This window comes from Rhinatrema bivittatum, chromosome 1 (genome assembly GCF_901001135.1).
Source record: "Rhinatrema bivittatum chromosome 1, aRhiBiv1.1, whole genome shotgun sequence".
NCBI lineage: Eukaryota > Metazoa > Chordata > Amphibia > Gymnophiona > Rhinatrematidae > Rhinatrema > Rhinatrema bivittatum.
In genome coordinates, this window is record NC_042615.1 from 278229617 (window position 1) to 278243942 (window position 14326).

The following is a 14326-nucleotide window of genomic DNA, read 5'->3' on the forward strand; positions in this document are numbered from 1 at the left end:
TTTAAATTTCATTGCTCCCCCACAGAGCCCGTAGTTTGGTTCTTAATAATTATTGACACTTTTCATGAACATTGTTCACAATTTGGGAGGGAGGGAGGGAAGGGATATGTTAGAATATTGTTTTATTGTTAGCTAAGGACAATTGACATGTTGGACTATTGAGGGTGTGAGAAGGCATGTTTGTCTGTTACTCCTACATGCTCTTTCCAGTCTTTGGCCAACATGCTCTCTCGATTCTTTGGCGGAGTGTATCAGTGCCAGATATGTACTGTATGTGATATTGTTCATGTCTTGTTGCTTAATTGGAAATTAAATATATTTAAACATAACAAATACCTTCACTTAGAAATGGCACAAGTAGTTTAAAAAATGGGCTGCCTATCCCTGACCTTCTTTGAGATTTTCTGGATCCCTTTCCTTTATTTTCCGTCTGGGGTTCTTTTCTCTCATCATTCATTTTACGGTGGAAGTCAAAACTCCAGTAGTGTGTGTGTTGGGAGGATCCCCTGTTTACGTACTGTTCTACGTCCTCAGCCAGACTGAACATCTCTTACAGATGAAGAATTCGTCTACCTCCCAGGAGCTCATGGCCTCAACAAAAGCCTGACATTTCCTCCCTGTCATGATTCTGGATCTGAGCTTTTCTCTGCGTAGCTGCTCACACACGTTGCTTCAGACGCTGCCCTTGACACATGCACTGAAGCACTGAACATCTCCCTTGGAAGCATGCACACAACATTCATTGTGGCCATACCACTAGGGGTTTAAATGTATTTATTTAAAAGTGTTTTTATTCCACTTCTAGCAATAGGTTGTGCTAAGCAGATTGCAAATTGTAGTGGTTCATAACTGGGAGCTTCACTTATGATGTTATTCTCCCTCTCTGTCCCGGGAAATTCTGGTTAGCTCCTCTCTGTCTACTACCTGAAATAAACGTGAAACTTTCCACAGAAGTGTCTGTACATCCTCTGCTGACACAAACCAACTACTGAGCACCCAGAAGGGGTGCATAAGACTGTATTAATACCATTCATGCTTTCTGGGCTAAGTTTGATAATTCCTGAATTAGGGAATGTTCTTGCCTTTAGAAAGATAAATAGTGCCTTACATCCTGATGAAGGGTTCCCTTAAAAACCAAAGGGCAAGGTTTTAAAAGCCCTACGCATGCTGGGCCTATTTTACAAAGGCCCGGCGACGCACGTAAAGCCCCGGGAAGCGTCTAAGTCCCGGGGCTTCGAAAAAGGGGCGGGGAGGGCGGGGTCGTCTGGGGGAAGGGCGGGACCAGAGGCCTTCGGCACAGCTGCCATTTGCTGCTGTGTCGGAGGATTGTGTGCCAGCAAACTGCCGGTAGGCACAAGAGGTAAAATAAAGGTTGCGGGGGGGGGGGGGGGGGGGTTAGGATTAGAGGGCGGGAGGGTTAGGGGAAGGGAGATTAGGAAGTTCCCTCCCAGGCCGCTCCGAAATTGAGTGAAGGCTATGGGCGTCGTCACGCACAGGGTGCACAATTGTGCACCCTCTTGCGCGCGCTGACCCCTGATTTTATAACATGCGTGCACAGGTTATAAAATTGGGCGTCCATGTATGCGTGCGGGGTAGCGCGCACTCATGGACGCCCGCACACAATTTCTTAAAATCTACCCCATAATTTTGATTATTTAGAGAGAGAGAAATGTTAAACCTGGCTTTCCCTTTCACTGATATCACTTGTTAATTTGTGACACGCCAATCCCTGCCCTCTTGACTGGCTGTAGCTTTCTCACTGTATAAAGAACTGAATTCAGCAGCTGTCAGCTGTCAAGGACAGCTTTCCCCAAAGGCTGGCATTAGACACACCAGGGCCAAGGGCAGAAACTAAGGCGTGGGCCCATCCAGTATCAAATGCCCTTAAGCTCTACCCAAGTGACATTACTCAGCTTCACCCCTTGTGTCACTGGGGCTTCCGGCAATTCCTGTGCTTGCCTCCTCCCCAATCCCTTCCTTCCACTCCCTTTCTCCCCGTCCAGTGCCTGTTCCGCTCTGTCCCATTTTAAGATCCTGTCAGGCTGTGAATTTTAAAATATTTTCATGGCAAAATGGTTGTGTCACAGCTCCCTTGCAGATAACTCCAGATAAACTTTAGGAATAAATGTCATCCATAGACAATTCAGTTTTACCTCCGTGCTTATGAATACAGGAAACATTTATTTTTTTTCTACTACGCTAGTATCAGATAAGTGCATCCTGGTTTTGCTCACTGTTGCCTTGTGTTAAACTTTAGGATGATCCTGCCATACGAACGCCACCTAAAAGGAGAGAAGGACCATCCAGAGGTGTCCCATAAGGTGGTAAAACGCGGTAGCCGAGGTCTCTATAAGGATCAAATATCAGAGCAGCATGCACAGGAAGAGAAAAAACCAAGGATCTGGGAGAACTCAAAGAAGGTGAGGGCTCCAATGCACTAACATGTTATTTACCAGTCCACTGAACCACTCCTGTCCTATTTAGCTTCTGCACGTCAAGACTGGATTCTTGATTAAATTTCTTGGTGCTGGGAGGTAAATCTGGGAATCATCAGCATGAAAATGGTGTTGAAAGCCATGGGAGAAGATCAGAGCTCCAAGGGTATTGGTATACAGAGAGAAGAGAAAAGGGCCCAGGAGGTCAGAACCGTGAGGCATAACAATTGATAGTGGGGTGGTGATAGAGGAGGATCCGCCACAGGACACTAAAAGTGCGACAGGAGAGGTAAGAAGAGAACCAAGTCAGGACAGAGTCCTGAAATCCAAGTGAGGGCAGAGTATCAAGGGGCAGGTGGTGATCAACTTTCTCAAAAGCAGCAGATAGGCCAAGGAGGATAAGGACTGAGTAAAGGCCTTTGATTTTAGCCATAAACAAGTAATTTGTCAAATGACTTTCCTGTGGAAATACAATCTGGGAGTGCTCTTGTATAAACAAATTATGGATCTTTTTTTCTTTTATATAGTAACAAAGTGAATGATGGCAGATAATGATCAAAATGGTCCATCTAGTCTGCCCAGCAATGTTTTTTATTTTATTTTTTTTTAACTAGTAGCAACTGCCTTTCTGTGCATGTTACCCACAAGCAGACATGTAAACTTTGGGTACAATAGTAAAATTACCCCATTTGTTAATTTCCATTCTGTAGCCAGCAGAGATCCTCTGTGTTTGCCCCAAGTCCTTTTGAATTCAATTACTGTTCTTAGCTTCACCACTTCTATGCACGCCATCTACATTAAGTGAACACATTTTGATGTCAGCCATTACTATACCCTTTTCAATATAGCACAACTTTAATTACCGTATCTTGTAAATAACAAGGTAATCTGAAAATTCAATTTGACTCTCTGTGAGAGCTTCCACCTCACAGACTTCCTGCACACTAGATATCCCAATTGCGACTCCCAACTGTCACTTACAACAATCACTTTTTTTTCTGATCCTTACTCTTTCTGTCATGAAGAATATAGTCCCTCTTTTAAAAGGCTCCGAAAGGAGTCCTTTTAAAACTCTCATTATACCCTTTCCAAGATATAGTTAGCTAATAATTATATTAAGTACTTTTAAAATGAATTAAATTTCCTGAAAACCCCTGTAAAAACTGGTTACACTGTTGCCTGTGTGTCCTTCCCTTGACAACAGGTGGCCATGAAGCTTCTCAGGAACCACAGCAGCCTTTCTGCTTACATTTAAATTAGCCACCTGCTGGGGGAATACAAAGCACTGTACAAACATCATGATCCTGCCTCGTTTTCGGATGCCCCTTTATTCCGCTCTGGGAGGCTCTTTTAAGCATGGCACATGTTTAGGGCTTCTGATTTTAGATTTAACTGATAAACCCCCAATAAAACACCCCCAGTGCAAAAATAAAAAAGTGTTTATTAGATCAAACACTGAAAAAAACACCACTTCTCCTAGTACTGTCTCACTCCTCCTTTGCCTGGCCTGGATCCTCTACTTTGTTTTTGTGCCTTTTCTATGCGAACAACTCTTCAGCTGCACAAATGTATGTATTTGATTCAACCAGAAAAGATGCCCAACAATAGCTTTTTAGTTACTACTGTATATATTTACCTAGACACCCAATGTACCATCTTGTCGTATTTCTCTGTAAAGTCACTTATCCTTGTACATAGTTAACTAACTATACAGTTTATAATTTCTTTGTATTTATACAGTTCCCTGTAAAGCATGTTAAGCTAAGTTCATATTGAATGTAAACCGATGTGATACTCCCAATGAATGTCGGTATATAAAAGCTTAAAATAAATAAATAAAATAAATAGCTCCCGTGCCACAAAATTACTGATAAATGCCAATTTTTAATACCCCCAAAGAGCCCCTAATTAACTGGAAAATAAACATCTAAATGTACCAATTTATGAACAGCTAAAATCTGACGCTCTGCGTATGTTACATGAGCCTTTGTGGCTCAAATAATGATTGTTTTATTTAATGGTGCTGGCAAGGGCTTGTTCAAGACTCTCCGCCACTTATCCTGGCCCCAGATTTATTTTTATTTGTCCCTTGCGGCTGAACCTGGTGGCGCAAGCGACCTGGGTCCCATTTCCGGATCTGTGGCAGTGTCGGTGATGTCGGTGGTAGTGGAAGCAGAAGCCCAATGCTTGTGCTTCCTGCCTGCTTCTCTGTCCCCCAAAACAATCCTGGGTATCAGCTGCAGCAGTGGGAGCTTTCATTTCATGTCCCCTGCCCTCCTTTTCACTATTTCTAGTGGCCTGAAGCTGCGCCACTCCACGCACTCCTACACACAAACACCACACACACACACACACAACACACACAGTTAACACACAGACAACCCACCACAAACACACACAACAACTACATACAACACACAACACACACACACATACCTACACCCACCCACACACACACACACCTACACCCACCCACACATACACACACACATACCTACACCCATCCACACACACACACACCTACACCACACCCACACATACACACACACACCCCTACACCCATCCACACACCCACACATACACACACACACACATACCTACACACACACACCTACACCCATCCACACACCCACACATACACACCCACACCCACACATACCTACACCCATCCACACACCCACACATACACACCCACACCCACACATACCTACACCCATCCACACACACACACACACATACCTACACCCATCCACACACACACACACACACACATACATACCCACACCCACCACACACACACACATACACACCTACATACCCACACACACACACACCTACACCCACCCCACACACACACACACCCACACACACCGGGAGGCAGGCAGCAGTGGCGCAGTCCTGATTCCTGCCATGGATGCTCATAGCCCTTGACTTGGACTTTTACAGCATCTCCGTTTCTGCTGAACTCTGACTGCCCTGGCATAACCCGCTCCTCCAGCACGCCTACACGCAACTGGGCTCCGACAGCTCACCAGATGTTATGTGAAATTATTTAGAGGTGGGTGCTGTCTGCCAAGTGGTTTCTATAATGAGCACCCTGTGAGCAGACTTATATCAATGGGACAACATGGCAGCCCATGCGCAGAGATTAAAACACACACTTCCTGCTAATTTCTCAATGATTCGCTTTGTAAAATTTCAACAAAGGATTCGGTGTTAGGGATGTGCAGAAGAAAAATATTTGGTTCGGTTCGTTCATTCATTTTGTGGGCATCTAAATTTGTTTCATTAATTTCAAAAAGGAAAAAAAAATATTTGTTTATTCCTTTTATTCATTCATTCACCAATAAAGTCAGTGGGGGAAGCACTGCAGCTTATTTCGGGCTCCAGAACGGGGACTTTCTCATCAACTCTAATGAAATTTGTGGGAAGATATTATCAGAAGGGGGAAAGAACTCCAAGTCACCCGGCCTGTGGCAAAGTGGCACCAGAAGTGGCATGAATAGCCTAAGGCAGCGTAAAAGGGCAAAGGGGTACCAGCAGTAGCAGGAGTTGTCCATGGCATCATCAGAGGAGCAAAGAAGCAGCAAGAGGGGGAAGAACACCCCAGAGCTTTATAAGAGGGCACCAGCAGGGGCATGAACCATCAAAGGCAGCACGGGAGGCAAAGGGGCACCAAGAGTGGCATCAACATCCTAAGGTACCATGAAGGGGGAATGAAGCAGAAAAAGGTGGCAGGAAAAACCCCAAGGCCCTGATAACGAGACAAAGCAGCACAAAAAGTGGCATAAACACATCAAAGCATCATGAGAGGTGCAAGGCAGTCCCCCTCAGTGGCCAGAAACCCCAAGGTGTAGGGTCTGGGGTATGACAGCAAAGCAGAGCGACAGATAGCAAGACCCTCAGGGTGCAAAATACTGGGTAGGGCAGCAATTCTGTGCGAAAGAGAGAATCCTAAGGTGAAGGATAAGGGATACAGCAGCAAGGCAGAGTGGCATTGGGGATTTCTTTCTACCTGTGGAAGCTCTTGCCACTTGTCAGATTTAGTACAAGAGAATGATCTATCGTCAGTATCATTTCTGCGACATGAGCTTTTATTTCATTCCCTACTTCTTGAACTTGATCTTGTTGCTGGGTGGAATTTTGGGTTTCTTGTGAATTTGAACATAACGACAGGCCATACTGGGTCAGACCAAGGGTCCCATCAAGCCCAGCATCCTGTTTCCAACAGTGGCCAATCCAGGCCATAGGAACCTGGCAAGTACCCGAAAAACTAAGTCTATTTCATGTTACTGTTACTAGTAATAGCAGCGGCTATTTTCTAAGTCAACTTAATTAATAGCAGGTAATGGACTTCTCCTCCAAGAACCTATCCAATCCTTTTTTAAACACAGCTATACTAACTGCACTAACCACATCCTCTGGCAACAAATTCCAGAGTTTAATTGTGCATTGAGTGAAAAAGAACTTTCTCTGATTAGTTTTAAATGTGCCACATGCTAACTTCATGGAGTGCCCCCTAGTCTTTCTATTATCTGAAAGAGTAAATAACCGATTCACATCTACCTGTTCTAGACCTCTCATGATTTTAAACACCTCTATCATATCCCCCCCTTAGCCATCTCTTCTCCAAGCTGAAAAGTCCTAAGCTCTTTAGTCTTTCCTCATAGGGGAGCTGTTCCATTCCCCTTACCATTTTGGTCGCCCTTCTCTGTACCTTCTCCATCGCAATTATATCTTTTTTGAGATGCAGCGACCAGAATTGTACACAGTATTCAAAGTGCGGTCTCACCATGGAGCCATACAGAGGCATTATGACATTTTCTGTTTTATTCACCATTCCCTTTCTAATAATTCCCAACATTCTGTTTGCTTTTTTGACTGCCGCAGCACACTGAATGGACAATTTCAATATGTTATCCACTATGACGCCTAGATCTCTTTCTTGGGTGGTAGCACCTAGAAACAGAAATGACGGCAGAAGAAGATCAAACGGCCCATCCAGTCTGCCCAGCAAGCTTTCACACTTATTTTTCTCATACTTATCTGTTACTCTGACCGCTGAGGACAGGGCCCTTATTGGTAACTTTTTGGTTCTAATTTCCACCCCCGCCATTGATGTAGAGAGCAGTGCTGGAGCTGCATCAGAGTGAAGTATCAAGCCTAATTGGTTAGGGGTAGTAACCGCTGCAATAAGCAAGCTACTCTCACGCTTATTTGTTTACCTAGCCTGTGCAATTTAGTCCTTGTTGGTTGTTGTCTGAATATAAATCCTCTTTTCTTCATCCCCCCTGCTGTTGAAGCAGTGAACTGCGCTTTATATGTATTCAAAGTGAAGTATCAGGCTTAATTGGTTCGGGGTAGTAACTGCCGCAAGAAGCAAGCTACTCCCATGCTTATTTGATTACCCAGACCATGCAATTCAGTCCTTGTTGGTAGTTGTCTGATTGTAAATCCTCTTATCTTCATTCCCTCTGCCATTGAAGCAGAGAGCTACACAGTATATGCATTGAAAGTGAAATATCAGGCTTCTTTGGTTTGGGGTAGTAACAGCTGCAACAAGCAAGCTACTCCCACACTTATTTGTGAATGCAAATCATTTTTCCCACATTTCCTCTTGCCATTGAAGCATAGAGCAATGTTGGAGTCACATTAACCATGTATATGTTTATAGAATCTTATACAAGTCCCTTACCATCATTCACAAAACCATCCACAAACAGCTTCAACTCGATCTGCAGATTCCTTTCAAACTTCACACTTCTACAAGACCCATCAGAGAAAGGTACAAAGGAACACTACACATTCCCACAACTAAAGCCACCCTACATATAACTACCAGAGAACGGGCATTCTCGACTGCAGGACCTGCCATCTGGAACACCATGCCTACAGATCTCAGACTTGAACCCTGCCTTTTAACATTTCGGAAAAAACTTAAAACCTGGCTATTCTTACAAGCCTTCCCTTAACAGGTTTGAACTATGAATAAAAGTCACATAGGAAAGCTTTGTCCACTTTAAATTTTCCTAGCTCTTCCCATACTTTTTTTTCCATAAATGGAGTTTCATCCATTCCACTCCACTCCAGTTTCTTGTTAACTAGCGACGGTCCTTCTCTGGGGTCTTCTTTAGTGAACATCGAACTGAAGTATTCGTTTAATATTTCTGCCATTTCTTCATCTGTCTCCACCCAATGGAACCTAACATTGTGTAACTATAGCATGGGTTATTTTTCCCTATATGAATTCAGATTGAAATTTTAGCCAAAATAATATGACAATGGTCTCTCCTCAGTGTGGCTTTCCTGGTAATCTGCGAAGTTTGCTATATTAAAAAAACTTTTCCCATATTATGTAGCTAAACACAGTCTTTTCCCTTTTTTGGTTATCTGGTTTTGCATTAGTTCTCTCTTCCTTCTAAAACTTTTACCACATTCAGAACATGTAAAGGATCTTTCCTGTATATGTTTTCTCTTTTGCCTGTATTTTCTTCTTCTGACTGAGGTTTTTTGTGGACAAAATACTTCAGTATAACCAACAAACAAATAGGTTGGGAGATCCAGGCTGGGATTATGGAAGAGTAAAATAAAATGAAGAACTAGAAAATAATGGGTAGGAGGAGAAACATTTTTATCTATTTTCACAGTTTTTTCCTGGGTATAAAACAAATACCCTATTATAACCAACAAACTAACAACAGCATACAACATGGAGGCCCCAAAACTCCAATGCTGTTACATATTAGGCATGGCAGGTAGGCATATTAACAGCATGACCCCCAAAGTGGTATAACAGGAGCAAGACAGATAGGCAGAGCAGTAGTAGCAAGACCCCGAAGGTTGGATATCGGGGGCATGGAAGGTTTGAAGAGCAGAAGCATCAAGACTCCTAAGGTTGTAATTTGGGAGCATGGCAGGTAGGCAGATCAGTAGCAGCAAGGCTCTCAAGTGCTTTCAGTTACCTTGCCATTCACATGGCAATTGTGGAAGCCCAAGCAAAGGCAGCTTGATTTTCAAATAGACCAGCTTTTCCATCAATTCTGATGCCAGCCGTGAACGATGAGGGCTCACAATGTCCCCTGCCATTGAGAAAACATGTTCACAGGGCATGCTGGTTGGTGGGTAGGAAATATATATTGCTGAGCCACCTTGGCTAGATCTAGCCTTACTGCGGACTTGTGTGCCTAATATGCCAGCATATCTGTGTTCATGTTCTCAGTGGGTTCTGTGAGATAGCATGCCACAGACATTTGTGCTGAGGTCTCCTTTGCTGAGGTGGTCAGAGGGTCTCTCTTGCCAGCTGCTTTAGCTATGGCCTATGCCAGGAGAGATGGTTCTTTGCGGGCAATGTGGCTTTGGCAAATTGAGGTGGAGGAAGACGTGCTAGCTGACAGGATACTGCTCCTGCTTGCACTGTTCTCAGAGATTGCCATGCTTTCCTGTGCTACATCCCCACTATGCCTTTGGCTCTGATGCTCTTGTTTACGCACCCTAGCTACCAGCATCTTCTTCATAAAATGTGAGACCCTGAGAATAGAGGGCAAGACTCTCTTTCACCCATGGATCACAAAGTGTAGCAAGAATGTATGTATCGTTTTCTGTGCGAGGTTCCAGTCTCTCTTGCACCTGCTGCTGCAAGGAGTCCACAACCTCAAACACCTCTGCTGCCATCCCTCTTCCTCATGGAAGCCCTCTAACTTTTCCTCCAGAATAATTAGTTTAGGGATGACCTTGCCCAGGGTGGCACTTTGGGAATTCACATCCTCCATGGCATCCTTGAAGGGCTTCAGAATTTGTACCAGCTGCTTCATCACTACCCAATCATGATGCCCCAGGGAGCATTGCAAACTTATCTCTATTTCCAGAAACAGATCATGAAAGGGTGTCTGCTGCTCATAAACCTCTGCAGCATCAGATAGGTGGAATTGCAGCAGGTGCCAACTTCTTGAATCAGATACTTGTGAAGCATCCCAAACTCTTCCAGCTTTTCATGGAGAATCTACCTTCTTTGTTTTGTTTTTTGTTTTTTTTTGGAATATGTTTATTAACATGAGAAAAACAAATATGTGCAAAATGCATGACAACACAATAAAAAAGAATAAGTTATGCAAAAATACAACTTGAAGACATGGCAGCAGTGTCAAAAACATACAGATGAATTTTCAAAGGAGTTCGCACATAAATGTAACATATTATTGTTAGCAATTTTCAAAAGCCATATTTACTTGAGTCAAGTGAATTTACACGAATAAATCCTATGGACTATTCAATGGCACATATTGTAGCAATTTTCAAAAGCTCATTTACTCGAGTTAAGTGCATTTACTTGCATAAAACACAGTTTTTCGCATGTAAATGCTTTTTAAAATCAGGCACACAATTCTCACATTAACACTTTTAAACATTTTAGCCCTAAAATTTACATGCTAGAACATGTTCCCCATAAACCACTTATACCACATTCACACTACATCCAAACAAATGTACAATACAAAAGAAATAATTTGAAACTCAAATTTGTAAAAGTTTCTCCAAATGCTCCTGTTGCGATCCTGCCCGCGAGGAGCGTGGGCAGACTCTTACCTTCTCACAGCCAGTCGGGCTGCTGACGCTGCTGCTTCTCTTTCCCTGAATCAGCTGGGGCCGTCCCCACAGCTGTTGCCATGCGGCCGGCTCCTCTGCTCCTGTTTCTGCCTTCCCCCCCCGAGGTACTGCTGCGATCCCGGGACCTTTCAGCCAGCAGGGAAGCTGTCCTTGCTGGTGCCTGCTTCAGCCCGGGTCCTTGCCTGGCAGGGAAGCCGTCCCTGCCGGTGCCTGCAGCCTGCTACAGCTCTCTACTCTGCCTGCAGTCTTACCTCTCCTCCTGGGGCTGTCTTCACGGAAGGGAGCCGTTCCTGCAGTCAGCCCTTCTCCTGCTTCCTGCTTCAGTCTTTGCAGCTCTCTGTTCTCCCTGCCGGTGCCTGCAGCCAGCCTTACCTCTCTCTGCTTCTTCCTGCTTCAGTCCTTGCGGCTGGGAGCTGCTCCAGTCCAGGGCTGCTCCGCGGCTTCCTTGGGCCCTCTACATGGCTGAGGACGCCACCAGCTTCCAGCTCTTCTCTCCAGCCTCCAAGGGCACGAGCGCGCGCCTCTCTGCTCCTCTTCAAGGGCCAGCCAGGTGTGGCCCCCTGCTGACCCCTCCCTGGGCGCTGTCCACCTCAGCTCTACTAAAGGGCTCAGCGTTCAGTCTGTCTTTGCCTTCGCAAGGAGTTGGTTGGTCACTCCTGAGATCCTTCGCTCCAGGAAGTCGTCCGTGTTCCAGCACTTCTGCAAGGTCCTGTGTTTCTTGTTACCTGTCGGAGCTCCTCGTCCAGTCCTGATGTCTGCCTGCCGTTCCAGTCCCAAGGTCTGTCTCTTGATCCAGTACCTGTGTTCCAGTCCTGATGTTACCTGCTGTTCCAGATGTCCTTGTTCCAGCACTGAGGTCTGTCTTAATCCTTGTTCCTGATCCTGATGCTTTTACCTGCCTTGAGCTGCCAGGAGTGCAGCTTATCCTTGCCTTGAGCTGCCAGGAGTGCAGCAAACCTGCTTCCTCTTTCCTGTGCTCTCCCGCTCTCAGCGTGGTCCGCGACCAGCCTTCCAGGGCTGAGTAGGGCGCGCATGAGGCAGGGTGGTCCGCGACTCAGTCCCGCGGGTGGTCTGAGCAGGGCGCTCTGAGGGACGGTGCCCATGTCTTCCTTCAGCCCTCGTTCCTGATTCCACCTCTGTGCATCCAGTCCTGAGTCCACGCCTGTGCCTGTCCACGTCTATGCATCCTGCACCTCGTTCCTGAGTCCACGTCTTTGCCTGAGTCCACGTCTAAGGATCCTGCACGTCTATGCCTGAGTCCACATCTATGCCTGAGTCCATGTCGTTCCTGAGTCTCGTCTGAATCCATGTTCCAGTCTTCGCTGCCCTGGCCTCCATCTGGCCTGCCGCTTCGTGCCGTACCCTGCGGCAGGTCCAAAAGGGCTGGGAACGGTCGGAGGACTGTTCACAAGACCAACATTGCGTTGTTGGGTCTTCCGAAGTGTGCAGGTCCGGAGGAGGGCCTGTCTTCCAGTCTTCACTCCAGCTTGCCTCCGTCCAGCCCATGCTCGGGCATGCCATGCCTCCCGCGGGACCTCTCCAGACCCCTCTGGCGTTGAGCCGCGGCCCAAGGGCACACACATCTCCCAGGAGTGGGATCACTCTCCTAGCGCTCCCCAACATGCTCCCACAGTAAATAATATTTCCTCTGGTACAATAAAGACTTATGTCCCTGTAAGTCTCTAAATTTTAGTGTCTCCATGCATAAGCCTGCATTTCTGCTTTCCATGTGCAGCATGCAGGTAGAATATCATTGTTCCAACAGGATAAAATGACATTTATAGCAATAGTGAATGAAATACTTAACAATTTCGGACTCCCTGCTGGGAGACTCTGTGACTTCTCAAACCAATGCAAATAAATCATTTTACCATCCCATGATAACGTTCTCTCCAACAAACTCTGTATGACGGTAATTTAGGGCAGTAATCATATGGCATAAAATTCCACATTGGTAACTGCATTTCAATTATTCGATTCCCACAGCTTCAACTTGGCCCCTTTTCTCTAGTTAGGTAGATTCTATTCAGCAGTTTAAATTGAATCTCCCTCAGATTTGCAGGTTGGAGACATCTATAAATTGCTGCAAAAGCTGCTTGAATGACCTTAACATCTAATATGATTCCAAGGTCTTCTCCCCATTGAATGACCAGTTTATTCAGGTGTTTGTTATCCTGTTGTTGTCGAATGTGCACAATCCGTATTCTTATTTTATTAAATTTGGTATAGTTTCAATAAAAGTTTCATCATCATCAGTAAATGCAAGAGCTTTTAGATCACCATGACAACAACTTAGACAATAATGCCTAGATTGAAAATAAGAAAACAGACTCTGTCTGGGGGTAGACCATTCCTCTTGCAGCTGCTGGAGTGTATAGACTTGGTTAAGTTCAGGATCTATAAAATTCCCTAGACAATATAACCTGATGCTTCTGTTACCCACTTTTCCTGAAGGGCATCTCCTCAGAGGGTACATAAAATAATTTATTGTCTCTTGGGGCTTTCTTTCCTTGCCACTGTCCCCCAGGGATGAGTTCTTTCTCTGGGGGAAGCATCTGCTATGGCCCAGGTGGGGGAAGTGATCTCTCCTTGTGTTTCTGCTTGTGATGGGTATTTTCTGTGGATGCGTAATCAAGGGGACTGAACACAGGATGGGGTGTTCAAATAATAAAATTTACTGATTATGTTAACAGCAAATCAATTTTCAAGTGTGGTAATTGTCTGTGCAAGGATTATCCTTTTACTTTCCCTGTGTAAGTGCTGATTTCCTGGCTCCAGGGATGGGTCTTTACTCCTTGAACTGGGGAATGTGGTGGCTTCCCTGCTCCTGGCTGGCCCCGAATGGCACCAGTCCCCTGGGAATTTTCCTCAGTCCTACCTGGCTCCCGCAGACTTCACAGGATGCCCCAATCTGCACCTGTCTCTTGCCTGAAGATACTGGGAAGGGTCTTCCCTTGATTTGTAGTTGGGGATTTCTTCTTCTTTGTTCTCATAGAGTATTGTCAGGAAATGATCACCTGGCCGCTGACCCTGGGGTAACCTTCCTTAAAGCCCAGGCTGAAATATTTCAGACTCAGTCCAAACGCTGGAGCAACTTTACTTCTCTACATGAATCTCCTAACTAGGCAAGATGTGCACCGGTTTGATTCTCCCAAAAGAATTTGGGAAAGGCTGTAGGCCTCTCCAGTGGGAAAGGACCTTTCACTCTAGGGCTCCTCTCCCATAGAACTCTCCTTGACGACTCTTGTAAAAACTCCCCTTGACCCTGTTATAGCGAGGTCCATCTC

The 14326-nt window shown here is 45.2% G+C and overlaps 1 protein-coding gene across 2 annotated transcripts in view; it reads left to right on the forward strand.

Moving 5' to 3' along the window:
* Positions 1 to 14326, forward strand: part of LOC115087814 — a 123478-nt gene that overhangs the window by 95342 nt on the left and 13810 nt on the right. For both annotated transcript variants that reach the window (XM_029595413.1, XM_029595420.1), the window contains one exon: positions 2258 to 2420. In XM_029595413.1, the coding sequence (XP_029451273.1) occupies positions 2258 to 2420 (163 nt within the window). The remainder of the gene's footprint in view (positions 1 to 2257; positions 2421 to 14326) is intronic.